At 39.1% G+C, this 17,981-nt stretch overlaps 1 protein-coding gene across 1 annotated transcript in view; it reads right to left on the bottom strand.

The window, feature by feature from the left end:
- Nucleotides 1–401: 401 nt before the first annotated feature.
- Nucleotides 402–17,981, bottom strand: part of LOC109557962 (probable maltase-glucoamylase 2) — a 90,707-nt gene continuing 73,127 nt past the window's right edge. Inside the window, exons 40-48 of the mRNA XM_070788278.1 lie at nt 17,591–17,739; nt 17,400–17,484; nt 16,608–16,664; nt 16,082–16,206; nt 14,890–14,978; nt 10,007–10,056; nt 5,080–5,253; nt 4,091–4,721; nt 402–3,979 (exon numbers count right to left, since the gene is read on the bottom strand). Of these exons, the coding sequence (XP_070644379.1) occupies nt 1,758–3,979; nt 4,091–4,721; nt 5,080–5,253; nt 10,007–10,056; nt 14,890–14,978; nt 16,082–16,206; nt 16,608–16,664; nt 17,400–17,484; nt 17,591–17,739 (3,582 nt within the window). The 3' untranslated portion in view covers nt 402–1,757. The remainder of the gene's footprint in view (nt 3,980–4,090; nt 4,722–5,079; nt 5,254–10,006; nt 10,057–14,889; nt 14,979–16,081; nt 16,207–16,607; nt 16,665–17,399; nt 17,485–17,590; nt 17,740–17,981) is intronic.

Here is a 17,981-nt window from a genome sequence, read left to right as displayed (position 1 = left end):
GTCCTGTGTGCCATGGGACACAGAGCTCTTTGTCCAGGATCAGGTTTCATGGTGCCAACAAGAGAAATGTCTTGGAGCTCCCTCAATAAACATACACGTGAGGGAGCCTGGGAGCAAGTCCCTTGACACAGTTTAGAATGATGAGTTTTGCTTGGTTTTGTTTTCACACTATGTGTGACCAGGACCTGACAGTGAAGCTGGGACACTGTTGTCCTAGAGAAGTGATTCTCAAACTTCTTGGTCTCAGGATCTCTTTACTTTCAAATTTAGTGAAGACCCTGTGCTTTGTTTGGGTGGATTATATCTCCAAACATTTGCTGCATTAAGAAAAATGGAGTCATTTGTAAAATGTTTTGCGAAATATTTATTTCTTCGTTCATTAAAAATAACAATATATCAAATACATGTTGACATAAATAATATATTTTAATGAAAGACCACTATATTTTCCAAAGCAAAAACAGTTAGTGAGAAGAATGACATTGTTGTATAATTTGTAAATCTGTTTAATGTCTGGCTAAATAGAAGACAGCTGGATTCCTGCATCAGTTTCCGTATTCATCTATTGTGACACCACAGAGCACAGTGTCTGGAAAGTGGCACTGTATATCAATGAGAGGATGAGTGAAAATGTCAGAAACAACAGAGTATTTATGTGAGAAGAGGCTTGACCTTGTAGACCCCAGAAAGAGTTCTGGGGTCTCCCCTGGTTCCCCAAACTACATTTTCAAAATACTGTCCTAGGGTTAAGCCTTCAATAGCACCTAAATGGCAATATTTGGTTATGACCATGAGCCTATGCACAGGGGTGATCTTAGAAAATAATAGACCAGGAATAAATGGTGATTGTGGGTATGAAAGTCCAAGAACATGCTGAAAGTCTTAGCACACTGAAGGAGAGTCTAGATAGTAAAACAAGAAGGGAAAAGCTGGTAAGTAGAAGACAAAGCAAACAAAACTATGAACTCTGATCCCAGGGTAGAGATTGTCTCCCCTATGTCATATCTTTACACACTTATCTCTGTCTGGGTGATTTCTGGTCTGTAGAAGAGTTAGCACTTTGTAAGTTAATTCAACCATTAGAGGGAACAGCAACAATCTAGTATTATCTCATAAATAAGTACTAATAGCATCAGTACTTGGAGAAGAAAGAGTACTCATCAGGAATTATATTACCATTGCTGGCAGCCCCCCTACATACAGAAAAAAAGTAGTCACAGGAGAAGGAGTATTAGTGCAAACGGCAAGAGTTTATGAAGGGTAAGTAGTCATTGTAGAAAAAGCATTACTAGTACTATTGTCCCCAGGTGTTGTAGGGGAAGGATAATTTGTAATCAGAGCATCATTACCAAGGCTGGCAGTTGGAGAAGTGGTTACTGTAGGAGGAGAGGTTACTGTAGCAAAAGTAGTGTTCTTATCATAAATACTTTCAGAGAAACTAGTCACAATAGAAAACTATTGCTAGTAGTATCAGCAGCAGTATCTGTAGGAACACAGTGGTAATGGGTGAGTGTTATTAGTGCTAGTAGCAGTAGTATTTGTTGAAGAATGAGTAGTGGTAATAAGAGAGTAGTACCAGTGCTAGTATCAGTAGTACTTGTGGGAAAGAAGTAGCTGTGATAGGAAGAGTAGCACTAGTTCTAGCAGTAGTAGTATTTGCAGGGAAAGGCACAGTAGAATTAGGAACATTAGTGTTAATAACTTCAATAGCACTTGCTGGGAAAGGCATGATTGTGACAGGAAGAAAACTATTAGTGCTAGACAGTACTGTTTGTAGGGGAAGATACAGTAGTATTAGAGACAGCAGTACTAGTTGAAACTTCAGTACTACTTGTTGGGAAAGGCATGGTTGTGACCGGAAGAGTAACATTAGTGCTATCAATAGTAGTATTTATAGTGGAAGATATAGTGGTATTATTAGAGGCGGTAGTACTAGCTGAAACTTGAGTAGCACTTGTGTATGGCGTGTCTGTGATAGGAAGAGTGATATCAGTGCTATCCATAGAAGCATTTATAGGGGAAGATATAGTGGCATTAGGGAAAGTAGTAGTAGTTGAAACTTCAGCAGTACTTGTTGTATAAGGCATGGTTGTGACTGGAAGAGTAACATTAGTGCTATCAGTAGTAGTATTTATAGGGGAAGATATAGTGGCATTAGGGACAGTAGTACTTGTTGAAACTTGAGAAGCAGTTGTTGTGTATGGCGTGTCCGTGATAGGAAAAGTAATATCAGTGGTACCAGTAGTAGTATTTATAGGGGAAGATATAGTGGCATTAGGGACAGTAGTACTTGTTGAAACTTGAGAAGCAGTTGTTGTGTATGGCGTGTCTGTGATAGGAAGAGTAATATCAGTGGTACCAGTAGTAGTATTTATAGGGGAAGATATAGTGGCATTAGGGACAGTAGTACTTGTTGAAACTTGAGAAGCAGTTGTTGTGTATGGCGTGTCCGTGATAGGAAGAGTAATATCAGTGGTATCAGTAGTAGTATTTATAGGGGAAGATATAGTGGCATTAGGGACAGTAGTACTTGTTGAAACTTGAGAAGCAGTTGTTGTGTATGGCGTGTCCGTGATAGGAAAAGTAATATCAGTGGTACCAGTAGTAGTATTTATAGGGGAAGATATAGTGGCATTAGGGACAGTAGTACTTGTTGAAACTTGAGAAGCAGTTGTTGTGGATGGCGTGTCCGTGATAGGAAGAGTAATATCAGTGGTACCAGTAGTAGTATTTATAGGGGAAGATATAGTGGCATTAGGGACAGTAGTACTTGTTGAAACTTGAGAAGCAGTTGTTGTGTATGGCGTGTCCGTGATAGGAAGAGTAATATCAGTGGTATCAGTAGTAGTATTTATAGGGGAAGATATAGTGGCATTAGGGACAGTAGTACTTGTTGAAACTTGAGAAGCAGTTGTTGTGTATGGCGTGTCCGTGATAGGAAAAGTAATATCAGTGGTACCAGTAGTAGTATTTATAGGGGAAGATATAGTGGCATTAGGGACAGTAGTACTTGTTGAAACTTGAGAAGCACTTGTTGTGTATGGCGTGTCCGTGATAGGAAGAGTAATATCAGTGGTATCAGTAGTAGTATTTATAGGGGAAGATATAGTGGCATTAGGGACAGTAGTACTTGTTGAAACTTGAGAAGCAGTTGTTGTGTATGGCGTGTCTGTGATAGGAAGAGTAATATCAGTGGTACCAGTAGTAGTATTTATAGGGGAAGATATAGTGGCATTAGGGACAGTAGTACTTGTTGAAACTTGAGAAGCAGTTGTTGTGTATGGCGTGTCCGTGATAGGAAGAGTAATATCAGTGGTATCAGTAGTAGTATTTATAGGGGAAGATATAGTGGCATTAGGGACAGTAGTACTTGTTGAAACTTGAGAAGCAGTTGTTGTGTATGGCGTGTCCGTGATAGGAAAAGTAATATCAGTGGTACCAGTAGTAGTATTTATAGGGGAAGATATAGTGGCATTAGGGACAGTAGTACTAGTTGAAACTTGAGTAGCACTTGTTGTGGATGGCGTGTCTGTGATAGGAAGAGTAATATCAGTGGTATCAGTAGTAGTATTTATAGGGGAAGATATAGTGGCATTAGGGACAGTAGTACTTGTTGAAACTTGAGAAGCAGTTGTTGTGTACGGCGTGTCCGTGATAGGAAAAGTAATATCAGTGGTACCAGTAGTAGTATTTATAGGGGAAGATATAGTGGCATTAGGGACAGTAGTACTTGTTGAAACTTGAGAAGCAGTTGTTGTGTATGGCGTGTCCGTGATAGGAAGAGTAATATCAGTGGTATCAGTAGTAGTATTTATAGGGGAAGATATAGTGGCATTAGGGACAGTAGTACTTGTTGAAACTTGAGAAGCAGTTGTTGTGTATGGCGTGTCCGTGATAGGAAAAGTAATATCAGTGGTACCAGTAGTAGTATTTATAGGGGAAGATATAGTGGCATTAGGGACAGTAGTACTAGTTGAAACTTGAGTAGCACTTGTTGTGGATGGCGTGTCTGTGATAGTAAGAGTAATATCAGTGGTATCAGTAGTAGTATTTATAGGGGAAGATACAGTGGCATTAGGGACAGTAGTACTCGAAACTTCAGCAGTAGCTGTTATGTAAGGCATGGTTGTGATTGGAAGAGTAACATTAGTGCTATCAGTAGTAGTATTTATAGGGGAAGATATAGTGGCATTAGGGACAGTAGTACTAGTTAAAACTTGAGTAGCACTTGTTGTGTATGGCGTGTCTGTGATAGGAAGAGTACTATCAGTGCTATCCAGAGTCGTATGTATAGGGGAAGATATAGTGGTATTAGGGACAGTAACACTAGTTGAAACTTCAGTAGCACTTGTTGGGTAATGCATGGTTGTGATGGGAAGAATAACACTAGTGCTATCAGTAGCAGTATTTGTAGGGAAAGATGTACTGGTATTGGGAACGGTAGTACCAGTTGAAACCTCAGTGGCACTTGTTGGAAAAGAAGTGGTTGTCATAGGAAGAGCAGCACTACTGCTATCAGTAGTACTAGTGCTACTTGGAGTAGAAGAACTAGTGGTAACAGAAGTAGCAGCAGTAGTAGAAGTTGTAGGAGGATGTAAAGAACTCATTGGGAAGGTACTCGTCATAGTTGTAGTAGAAACTATAGGACCACCGTGAATCCAAGTAATCTCAGCTAACTTTTCCAGGCTGATAATCTTGTCAGTCAGTTGAATATTTAGTGTCTGCCAGAAAAGAAGAGATGAAGTTGGTATTTTAGAATTTGTTAAATATCACATTCAAGTTAAACCTCACATTACAGTATAACAACTGTGCAATGCAACTTATTAAGACCAATCTAACACACAGCACAGTCTCTTTGGGAAACATATGGAGAGGATTCCATCAGATCATTGAGCATTGATCCCTGGACTCTCCTGAAAGGATCACTAATGTGCACTGTACAATATGAGTCAACATTTATATATGTATATATATAATGTATATAACCTTTCAAGTATATGTAAATATAACAATAGTGCTAATAACTTTACAGAAAAATAAAATTACTGTATGATATGATAACATTCCTTTAAGACATACCTGATTGTAAGGGTCACTCTTGAAATTCATCACCATGAATTGTTGATTGTCATAGGAGACAGTCACTTGTGTTATATCAGTAGAGTTTATGCCCCAGATTCTAATATATCCAACTTTCAGTGAATTAGTGTCACTCAAATAATTATTATGTATCATTTGGATTTGCAGTACACTCTGCAAAGAATGTATAAAGAGGAAAAGATACATAATACATCTGGTAATAGACTAAATTCTATATTACAATGTTAACAAAAATGCTGGTTTTATTCTTAAATACTTCATGAAGACATACTTCCTGAGTACTTAAGACAATAAATTTGAGGTGCTCAAAACAGGTTTGTGTGTCAACATTATGAAAGTTTTTTTACCTACATTATTACTAATTCTTACAATGATTTTGAAAAGAAAGAATCCCTATGTCTGTTTCTCAGATGAGAAAACTGAGGCTCCAGGAGAGAAAATGAGAAAGTCAAGGTCATATAGCTTAAAGGCATTTATATGGTTGGAATCATGATGAACTTATGTGCATAGCACTGTATGACTTAGCACAGTAAGAATAAACGATTATGGCAACTTGTCCCTAGGCTAAGGATCAGTCATTCAATTCACTCACTCACTCGTGTCCAACTCTTTGCGACCCCATAGACTGTAGCATGCCAGGCTTCCCTGTCCATCACCAACTCTCAGAGCTTGTTAAAATTCATGTCCTTTGAGTCAGTGATGCCATCCAACCATCTCATCCTCTATTGTCCCCTTCTCCTCCTGCCTTCAATCTTTCCTAGCATCAGGGTCTTTTCCAGTGAGTTGGCTCTTGGCATCAGGTGGCCAAAGTATTGGAGCTTCAGTTTGAGATCAGTCCTTCCAATGACTATTCAGGACTGATTTCCTTTAGGATGGACTGGTTTGATCTCCTTGTTGTCCAAGGGACTCCCAAGAGTCTTTTCCAACACCACAATTCAAAAGCATCAATTCTTTGGTGCTCAGCTTTCTTTATAGTCCAATTCTCACATCCATACATGACTACTGGAAAAACCATAGCTCTGACTAGATGGACCTTTGTTGGCAAAGTAATGTCCCTGCTTTTTATATGTTGTCTAGGTTTGTTCTAGCTTTTCTTCCAAGGAGCAAGCATCTTTTAATTTCGTGGCTGCAGTCATCATCTGCAGTGATTTTGGAGCCCCAAAATATAAAGTCTGTCACTGTTTCCATTGTTTCCCCATCCATTTGCCATGAAGTGATGGGACTGGATGGCATGATCTTAGTTTTCTGAATGTTGAGTTTTAAGCCAGCTGTTTCCCTCTCCTCTTTCATTTTCATCAAGAGGCTCTTTAGTTCTTATTCTCTTTCTGCCCTAAGGGTGGTGTCATCTGCATATCTGAGGTTATTGATATTTCCCTCAGCAATCTTGATTCTAGTTTGAGCTTCATCCAGCCCAGCATTTAGCATGATGCACTCTGCACATAAGTTAAATAAGCAGGGTGACAATATACAGCCTTGACATACTCCTTTCGCAATTTGGAACCAGTCTGTTGTTCCATGCCTGGTTCTAACTGTTGCTTCTTTACCTGCATACAGATTTCTCAAGAGGCAGGTCAGGTGGTCTGGTATTCCCAAGTCTTAAAGAATTTTCCCATAGTTTGTTATGATCCACACAGTCAAAGGCTTTAGCATAGACTAAGGATAGTTTGCAACAAATCTAAATTATGAACTATTTTAAGTATCAACACAAGGGTTACAATAATGTGAGTGAAGTCATGAGATGTTGGAAGATTAAAGCCTAAATGAAAATCATCATGCATATTTGTTATGGGTGTTAAAAGAAAAAAAGAATCACCATGGGAATAGGGTTGTCAAGAAAGGACTTGGGAAAGACGTGGAATGTGAGAAGTCCTGGGAGGATGGATAGAGCTGATGAAGACAAAATGAACAGGAAAGGGAATGGGGTGGAGGGAGGCAGAGATACTCCTGACAAAGGCAGAGAACAAAGGCACTGAGTTCACAGCCTCCTGTAGCTGGCACTAAGCAGAGAAATTACTGGTTAAGTACATAAGATGATGACTTGATGCAATCAGTTAAGGAGACAGCTGCAGTAGAGTGAAACGATAAACTCCTAGACTCTGATAGCAACAGTAGAAAGAAAATGATGTTCAGTTGGCATTATGGAGAATTAACCAGACTTTTGTGACTGATTGAGCAACAAGAATCAAGAGAAAATTAAGAAAAAGGAATATAACATGAAGTAAATGGGTGTTTTGGAGCTAACTCTTATGATTTGGGAGAGCCTATTTTTAAGTTGTCTGGGATTTTGCAAGCCAGTCGATAGCTTGAAATTGACTAACGTGATGGGAGATTTCACACACAGAAATTAACAAATGCTGCAAACAGCCACCAACCCCCATAACCTCATACCAGCCAGAACACCACTGATAAAAATTACTCCCAGGGGAAGCTCTCTTTCATGTCAAAGCATTGATCCTTAGGAAAAACTGCATCAAACATCGCATAGAAATAAGAATCCATTTATCACTACCTTGGAATAACAGAAGAATGGAATTTTAGCATTAGAAGATATTAATATTTATGAGAAACCTAATATGTTATAATCAAGAAATAGGAGAACTATCTTCCCTAGCTTGAATAACTATTTAGCAGTAGGAAGAGAACTAAAATCCAGGACCTCTAGATGAACAGCTTCATTAAAAAGCAATATTTTCAGAGGAAAATGATATAATCTTCAATTCTTTTCTTAAACTAAGAACAGAGAAGTTACATGCTTAATTAGTATACAAAGTCTTGTATTTTGTTTCAGAAGGGCAAAAGCAGGATGTCAACACCATGACCCAATAACAATGTCTATGAAGATAATTTGATACATGTGTTTAAAAAAATACATGCTGCTGCTGCTGCTAAGTCACTTCAGTCATGTCTGACTCTGTGCGACCCCATGGACGGCAGCCCACCAGGCTCCCCCGTCCCTGGGATTCTCCAGGCAAGAACACTGGAGTGGGTTGCCATTTCCTTCTCCAGTGCATGAAAGTGAAAAGTGAAAGTGAAGTCGCTCAGTCGTGTCTGACTCTAGTGACCCCATGGACTGCAGCCCACCAGGCTCCCCTGTCCATGGGATTTTCCAGGCAAAAGTACTGGAGTGGGGTGCCATCGCCTTCATAGTGTGATGCCATAACAGTAAGAAAACAGTTTAGCTAAAAGGAGCTAAGAGTTAGGTAATGAACTAAATAAGTATTTATTGTTGCATACCACTAAGGTTTTGAGTTTTTTGTTTTGTTTTGTTTTGGAATAGAAAGTCCATGCTGTCTTATAGACTATAATGCAAACCACATATGTAATTTAACAAGAGAAAAAGGAAAAAATGCTTTGATGATGTTTTCTTTAACCCAATATATCCAAAATAGTGGGCTTCCCTGGTGGCTCAGATGGTAAAGAATATGCCTGTAATGAGGGAGACCCAGGTATGATCCCTGGGTCAGGAAGATTCCCTGGAGGAGGGAATGGTTACGCATTCCAGTATTATTGCCTGGGAAATCCCATGGACAGAGGAGCCTGGCAAGCTACAGTCCATGGTGTCACAAAGATTCGGACATGACTGAGTGACTAACACACATTTAAAGTATTATTATTTAACATACATTTAACATAAAATATTAATGTGATATTTTATAATCTTTTTAAATATTTAAAATTAAGGTAGCCATATTTCAAATGCTTGATTGCCACATGAGGCTAGTGACTATCATTGCATACTAGAGTGCAGCTCTAAGATAATCTCTCAATCCTGGGACCACGCTTTAAGAGAAATCTAGACTAATTGTAGTCCAAAGAGAATAAGCTAATATGGAAACCAGTGTAGGCACAAAACAGAGGAAGTATGAAGTTAGCCTGGAGATATATAATTCCAAGAAGACAGAAGGAATATGTGACAGATATCTTCAAACACTTGAAGCACTGTTATGTAGAAAAAACACAATAGATTTATGTTGTACTATTCCTTAATTAAGTCCACAAGTAAAAATTAGAGAGAAGCAGATTATAGGTTTGATAGAGAATGATCCTCCTACTCTAATTAAGACTATATGGATTTTCCATGGAATCATTTAACATGCCTAGTAGATTGATTGTATTATGACCTCCAGTGATTTGTCCCTCCCTGTCTATACTCTTTTCCATGCAATTATGCAATGACCTCCCTCTCTGGATGGGGCATTGTATCCAACCTCTGTGGGGGTTAGCCATATGACTTTGCCTATTGACAACTTAATAGAAATGGAGATTTCAGAAAGCCCTCACTCACATAGGCTTTTCCACCTCTATTTTTGCCCTCTTGCATAATCATGGAAATGTCATGCCCAGACCTGCCTGTAAAACCATCTTATATCATCCAAGAGCAGCTGACCTCCAACACGTGACCGCCCCCTCCAGATATGTGATCACCGGATCAAATTGACATTCCCATGACTGATTGTAGATGAATGTGAGCCAGCCAAGATCAGCCAAGCCCAGCTTAGATCACCTAAGCACTGCAAAGTTATAAGCTAAATAAGCATTAATTACTACATGCTGCTGAAGTTATGAGGTTGTTTTTTATGCACCATTTTTGTGCAACAGATAGCCATCTAGGATTTATCCTTCAAATTTTTATCAGCCAGAAAGTGTCTCACTTCCTATAAATATGTCATATATTCAAGGACTCATTTTTTTCCCCATTAAAAAAATGAATAACAATTTTTTAATAGAGTGATGGTATACTGGGCAATTGTCAAAATAAGAACTGTTTCTCCCTTATTTTAATGTCAGTAGATCTGATTTATAAATGTAAAGGCAGGAAGATGTGGGATATGTTACGGTTCACTGATTACATTTACTCTGTAGCTAACTGGGAAAGGATTTATAAAATTCAATAAAACTGTCTTACCTGAGCTGCTGTAAAGTTTACCAAGAAATAGTTTCCATTTTCAAAGGTATCTGCAAGCAAGAAAAAAAGAATAAGCAACTGCTCATTGTTTCAACAATAACAGATAATCTTTCATGCAGTCAGAAAATATTTCATTGGGATCACAAGTACTGATCCATAAATCATGACCTCTGTAGAGCAGCACTAAAGATAGTAGTTGAGGGAATATTTTGCCCCAGGTTAGTGTGGGGATGTACTTGTGGAAGAGGGTATTTTTGAGGTGAGCATCAGGAGATTGCAAATACAAGAGAATCTGGATTAATAGACACCATAGGTGAAAAAGCATGGAGGCTACTGATTGCAACAGCAAAGAATCTGCCTGCAGTACAGGAGACCTGGCTTTGATCCCTGGGTAAGGAAGATCCCCTGGGGAAGGGAATGGCTACCCACTCCCCAGAATTCTTGCCTGGAGAATTCTGCGGACAGAGGAGCTTGGCAGGCTACAGTCCATGCAGTCACAAAGAGTGGGACACGACTGAGCAACTAACACACAGCAAGCACATAGCCATGAGAATTCATATGGCTGTGATGATAAAGGCTTAGAGTTGGGGAGATTGGTTAGGAATTTGTGCTCTCAAGTGAAATTGACATAGATTCAAATTTCCACTTTTGTATTATTGTGAAAACTCTGGCAAATTACTTAACATTTCATCATCTGTAGACTGGAGATGCTAATAATACCCGGCTCAAGGCAATGAGGTCTACAACATGCCACTTGTGTTGATAAGTGCTCAAAATTTGTTGTTTACAATCATCATCGAAGTCATCATCATCTCTACCTTCCTAGTTCCTCTCTCCCTACTCTTAGCTCATCCTTCCACAGTGTTCCAGATCCTAAGGCCTCCGGCCTCAGCTTGTTACATCTGTGTGTTCAACTCATAATTCAACCGTATATCCACCACTCTTCAGCTCCTGTGTTTCTTTTGTTTTCCCCCACTGAATCTAGTCCTTTCAAAATCACCAGTGATAAAGTATATTAAATTTCAATATCTTATCATGATGTTCAAGATTTTTAGCCTCTTTAGTTGATATCTGCTTTACTCATTTTCCTTATGTGGCTAAACGCCTGTTTCATAAAAGTCCGTTTCATTTCGTGTTTTATTCTTGGCCCTAGTCAACATTTCATCCCTAATCAATATGCCAACATAGTCTCTCCCTGAACCCAATAATAGTCTTTGTTTTTTAAATTAACTCCACTCTTGTGGAAATGAACACTTGTAAACCCGTATTTTAAAACTGAACTTTGGCTAGAAAGTGAGCATAAGAAAACACCATAGCCTATTTTAGCAGTTTTAATATAAAATTTTTAAAGAATGAGATTCTGTTCATATAAGCTATTTAAGATTAACTTTGAGCTAACTATTGAATCTCCTTAAATCTAAGTAAATTTTTAAAAATAATTACAAACAGTCAAGAGAAAAATTAAATTAAATCTATACTTGTATCTTCATATTTTAAATTTTAATTTCTAGGGCTGGCAAAAAAGGGAAAAGTGCTTCTGCATAGACCTTAAACAGTGTAAAAAGTTTAAAACTTGCTGGGAGTATTAATTTTTAACTTTAGGGCTAGAATATATTTGTTGTAGGAACCTAAAGCTTTATTGGAGAAGGACGTGGCAACCCACTCCAGTATTCTTGCCCGGGAAATCCCATGGACAGAGGAGCCTGGCGGGCTACAGCCCATAGAGTCACAAAAAGTGTCAGACGTGACTTAGTGACTAAACAACAACAAAGTTTTATATAAAATTGTTTTTTCCCTCCTATTTTGGAAACATATTGCTCATAGTGAGCTGATTTTACATACTAACTTTGGTGCTATAAACCCAATATGATATTAATCATCTAGTCTTAATCAGCTCAAGCGGTATAAAAGGATTCTTGTTGTTTAGTTGCTAAGTCATGTCCAACTCTTTTGCAACCTCGTGGATGGTAGCCTGCCAGGCTCTTCTGTCCACGGGATTTTCCAGGCAAGAATTCTAGAGTGGGTTGCCATGTCCTTCCCAATCCAGGAATCAAGCCCGTGTCTCCTGCACCGGCAGGAGGATTATTTACCACTGAGCCATCAGGGAAGCTGGAAAGGATTCCAGATTCACTTAAAACATTGGTTCTCAACCAGCAGCAATTCTGATGGTGAAACATGTAGCAGTTATCTAGAGACCCATTGGTTGTTACATTTTGGAGTTGGAAACAGTGTTTTAGCATCTAGTGGGTAAAGGGTGGGGGTGTATCAGATCAGATCAGATCAGTCCCTCAATCACTCAGTCGTGTCCGACTCTTCGCGACCCCATGAATCGCAGCATGCCAGGCCTCCCTGTCCATCACCAACTCCCAGAGTTCACTCAGACTCACGTCCATCGAGTCACTGATGCCATCCAGCCATCTCATCCTCTGTCATCCCCTTCTCCTCCTGCCCCCAATCCCTCCCAGCATCAGAGTCTTTTCCAATGAGTCAACTCTTCGCATGAGGTGGCCAAAGTACTGAAGTTTCAGCGTTAGCATCATTCCTTCCAAAGAAGTCCCAGGGCTGATCTCCTTTCAGAATGGACTGGTTGGATCTCCTTGCAGTCCAAGGGACTCTCAAGAGTCTTCTCCAACACCACAGTTCAAAAGCATCAATTCTTCGGCACTCAGCCTTCTTCACAGTCCAACTCTCACATCCATACATGACCACAGGAAAAACCATAGCCTTGACTAGACGAACCTTTGTTGGCAAAGTAATGTCTCTGCTTTTGAATATGCTATGGCAGGTTATAGGTAATAGTAAAAGATATGAAACAACTAATATGTTTATCAGTAAGTAAATGGATAAATTGTGGTACTCCCACAAGGTGATTATTCAGGAGTCAAAAGTAATGAACTCTTATATGCAATAAAATGGATGAATCCTTAAAAATATTTTGCTAGGTGGGAGAGGCTAAACACAAAGAGGACATACTGTGGGATTCTATTTACACAAAACCTAGAAAAGACAAATCTAATTCGTAACGTCAGAAAGAAGATCAGCGGTTGTCAGAGACTGGAAATATAAACTGGGAGTGGGGGGCAGTTTTCTGGAAAGAAGTAGAAGGGCTTTGTGTTTACAAAAATATTCTACATATTTATTGTGATAGTAGCAAACCACAATTGTATACATTTGTCAAAACATGTATTAATAGAACTGTAAAATGGATACGCTGTATGTAGGTGTATCAAGTTAATTAGAAAGCAATAATTTTACTTTTAGGAATCTACCCTATGGAACTAATCTGAACTACAAACAAATGTTAATATTCAATTCTGTTATTTTATAACAATAAAAACTGAAAACATCCTGCACAGGGAATAACTACAGAAAGATAAATTATGGAATATCCTTTCAATGCAATGTGATAATCATAAGGTGTGATATTGATAAGGTATATAAAATAATATCTAGACATATTTGTGTCATTATTTTTAAGTGCAAAGAAACAGGATTCACAAATTAAATATGGCAACCCACTCTAGTACTCCTGCCTGTAAAATCCTATGAATGGAGGATCCTGATAGGCTACAGTCCACAGGGTCGCAAAGAGTTGGACACGACTGACCGACTTCACTTCATTTCACTTCACTTCATGTTTTCAACCAGAGGAGGAAATGACAACCCACCCCAGAATTAATGCCTGGAGAATCCCATGGACTGAGGAGTTATGGTCCATAGGGTTGCAAAGAGTTGGATATGACTGAAGTGACTGAGCATGCATAGTTTCAGCGTTATTGAAAGTTAACCATTATTTTAAGTAAAATGAAAGCAAAAGGTGCTACTGCAAAAATATTAACTGGTTTTAATTTTTTTCTAATTTTTAATCTCTAAAATGTTTTCTTTAATGATAATATGTTTATCCTTGTAATGAATAAAATCAAAAGGAGGAAACCTTTAGAAATATTTTACTTTTGTAAATAAAGAAAAAATGTTTTACTTTATTGAAAAAAAAAAAAAACTATAAATTCAGTAACTGCTACCTGTTACAAGATTAGAATGTTCTGGTCCACAGTAATAAAGTATTGGAAAACAGACATCAGTTGGTGAGAGATTGTAAATCTACAACAATGCCTGAGGAAGAGGGTATTCCAGTTATAGTGGCAAGCACCAATTATCTAAGATAGAACTATTGTGTTCCTAGACTGGGAAGAAAAAGTACACAAAGCAATATTTCATTGACATAATTATTCTTTTGACAACTTTAATTCCCAAATTCTGAGACACTAAGAAATTTTCTAAGCTCTAATATGTTTCCTGAGTGGGCCTGTGTTAAAAAAGTGTTAGTCACTCAGTCATGTCTGTCTCTTTGAGACCCTGGACTGTAGCCTGCCAGGCTCCTCTGTCTATGGGATTTCCCAGGCAAGGATACTAGAGAAGGGTTGCCATTTCCTTCTCCAGGGGTCTTCCCAACCAAGGGATCAAACCCAGTCTCGTGCATTGCAGGTAGATTCTTTACTGTTTGAGCCACCACTTTGGAGGCAAAGGGTGCCTGGTTCTAGATGTTTGGCCCAAATAGAGGCAGATCTATGAGAGTGGATGGTCAGCTTGATATTTGCAGTAACACTCTTATCAGAGCAAGAAAGTTATAGGGAGATTAAGTCCCCCAGCTGAATCTATAATATCAAATTTATGATCTTACAAAGCTGGGGACCCTATACCCTTCTATTACAATTGCAGCATAATATATATGAGAAACAAAAGTTGCAAAAATCCTCCCAACACCACCGTTTTATTAATAGTAGTAATAGAAACAGGTTTTCAGTTCATGCCAATTATATCCTGAACCTCCATGTATGGCTTTCCTGAATGCTGTATGTGGACCCAGGAAAGTTCCTACTCACCAATGCTTTGTCCATCATCCCAGAACAGCTGACCTTCAGCTCTCCCATTATCATCCAAAGCAACAATCAATCCCATATATTTCTGTCGGCTATTAAAAGAAAAGTTATTTTTCTATAGACTGCAGGTTGTAAGGATGAAGACAGCTTCTTTTGAAAATTTATAGTCATCCAGAAAAAAAGTAAATGCATTAAAAATACACCTAAAATTCTAAAAACAGATGAGATCAAATAAAATATATTTAAAAGGTAACAGAATAAAAAAATAAATAAATAAAAGCTAACAGAATAAAATGTTTATATTTTAATGAAACATTCAATACAACTTTAATCTCCAAAAATCAAATACATACATGTTACTTACATACATATTATAAGTAATATAAGAAGCTTCTCCCCCCACAGAAAAACAATCATTTAGTAGCTTCCAGATTGCTATAGAAAACAATGCAGTGTACTTCTGCATTCACAACTTTCCATGGCCTGATACTAACCAGCTTGATTTTTATTTACTTTATCTCCTTTATCAGTGCTCCAGTTAAACTCAGCATGAATGGTTTACTGTCCTCCAAATTAAGCTCATTTTTCACCTTTAGTTCTTTAATCCTCCCAGTATATCCCTTTCTCTTGTTTTCATACATTCAAATTCTATTATTCAAGACTCAGCCCAGAGCTGAAACCATGATTTTTATAGCACAAGAGTGAAAGCTAACTTCCCTCTTTGAGTGGCTACTACTCTTGTTATGTACGTCTCCCTTGACATAACATGTTCTATTTTGTGTAGTGTGTATGTGTGTGTGTGTGTGTGTGTGTGTGTGTGTATAATTTCTCTTGAGTTCACCAAAGTAGACCTCAGGGTAAGTACTAAAACTCTGGGTAGACATCACAAATCAAAGAGCTCACTCCTATTCCCGAATTTTTAAGTACTGTGGAGAAAGGTACATGATGCTACCCTCGGGAAAACATACCTTAAACCTTTGACACAGAAGCTCTGTAGTTTCTGTAACAGATAAAAGTTCTCCCCAAGACTGACTTCATGAACTCATTCTCCCCCAGATCCCTCTTGGAAGGTACTCTCAGAATCAGATTAATGAAACTGTCCATATTTAGTTTATCCTCCGTTGAGGGGGGCCACTTCCTAAAAGGCTGCCTCATTATGGGAAAGTGAGGCCAACAAACACCACCTCTCCCTTACCTGGAGTAAGTGTTCATCGCAGGTTCTTGCCAAGGCAGGATGTAGCCTCCTCTGATATGAAGGTTGATATGGTCCAGGGGAGCCTCCAGGACTTTCCACTCACCTGTTGATTCATTGCCAGATCCCTAGAAGGGAGAAAATAGGCAAGGAATGATGACCAGAAAAATAGATGAAATCAGTGCCTGCTTTATCACAAATCCTTCCTTTCCAAGAAAATCAGCAAAATACTGCAAATTGAAGCAGGAAATCTCTGGTTTTCAGCTTTGCTAAAACCTCTAAAAATCTAGCCTTTTTCTCTAGAGTCCAGAAAAGGTAGGTGGTTGGGGAGGAGTCAATGTAACATAGGCATCAGATTTTCTACTATTTATGGTTTTATGGATACTTTTATTTAAGCAAACTTTGCATGGCTGAAAGACTGAAACTTACTGCCTTAGAAAATATGTGCTTGGAAGTCAGGAGAAAGTTCCAGGCCCCTCTCTCTGCCTGCAGGGACCAACCCAGGTCCAGAAACAACATTAGTTCTTACCGTGCTGTAGTCATACCAACGGGCTCTGGGAAAGTAAGCCTGGACCTGAAAAGTGTTCTGAAACACAAAATCAACATGTCGTTACGAATATGCCAATAATTTACTTTTAATTTTTAAAAATATCTCTGTAGAAATAAGATTAAAAAGGGAACTTGATTAATGACTTTAAGAGTTGGAAAGGTTTTATTGAGAAAGATCCTAGGAAATTCTTCTTTAAACACAAAGAAACATAACATTTATGAAAAGGTAGATTATGCAAGGATGCAACATGACAAGACACCAAAATGAGAATCCTTTTGTGGGGGTAAAGTTTCCATTAATGGAGATCTTGAAAAACAATCAAGATCTCCCTTAGACGTTCTAGAAATGCATTTGCCTGAAAACAGTGAGCTGGATAAGACAACCTGTAGGGCTACCCTTGTGGCTCAGGGATAAGGAATCCAATCCACCTGACAATGCAGGAGACACCGGTTCAATGCCTGGTCAGGGAAGATCCCACTTGCCACTAAGCACAGAGGAACTCAGTCTGTGCACCACAGCTACTGAGCCCGTGCTCTGCAGCCCAGCTACTAAGCCCACGTGTCCTAAAGCCCGTGCTCCACAAGAGAGGCCAGCACAATGAGAAACCCTCACAGCACAGCTGGAAAGTGGGCGCCGCTCACAACTAGAGAAAAGCCCACATAACAACAATGACGTAGCACAGCCAAAAAACCCCACAAAGATCATAAAACGCCCTTCCTGTTCTTTAGATGATATGATTGGAGGGTATCTGAGCCACAGTGGAAAACTCACATTTTCCAGCACAGGGCTAATTAAGACGGCAGGGCCCAGCATGAACTGATGGTCTATATCCCATGTTGTGCGCTCCTCTGTAAACCTTAAAGGAAAAATGTGAAAAGTATGCCTGTATTGTTATGACGGTTGCAGAGGGTTATTCCCAAGACATCCCAGACTTGTCACTTGGGGAAGCCAGCTCTACTCACTCATGGAGAAGGGGTCGGACCACAGTGCTGCCCTCAGCGTGAGCCTTATGCATCAGAGTATAGAGGTAGGGCAGCAGAGTATATCTGGTCTGGAGGACTTTTCTTGAGAACATCTCAAAGTCTGAGTCCCAGGCCACAGGATCTTGTCTCTAAAAGGGTAAAGGAGCAAGTGGAAGGTTACCTCCTCCTTCCTGGCAGTATGAGAAAAGGACCAGCACACACATATGGGCTTTCCTGGTGGCTCAGTGGTGAAGAATCCCCCTGCCAATACAGGAGACATGAGTTCGATCGCTAATCTGGGAGTAACCCCTGGAGAAGGAAATGGCAACTTACTCCAGTATTCTTGCCTGGGAAATCCCATGGACAGAGAAGCCTGGCAGGCTACAGTCTA

The sequence above is a fragment of the Bos indicus genome, chromosome 4, assembly GCF_029378745.1.
Source record: "Bos indicus isolate NIAB-ARS_2022 breed Sahiwal x Tharparkar chromosome 4, NIAB-ARS_B.indTharparkar_mat_pri_1.0, whole genome shotgun sequence".
NCBI lineage: Eukaryota > Metazoa > Chordata > Mammalia > Artiodactyla > Bovidae > Bos > Bos indicus.
Note: the sequence above shows the minus strand (reverse complement) of the source record. Positions and strands in the feature narration are given on the sequence as shown.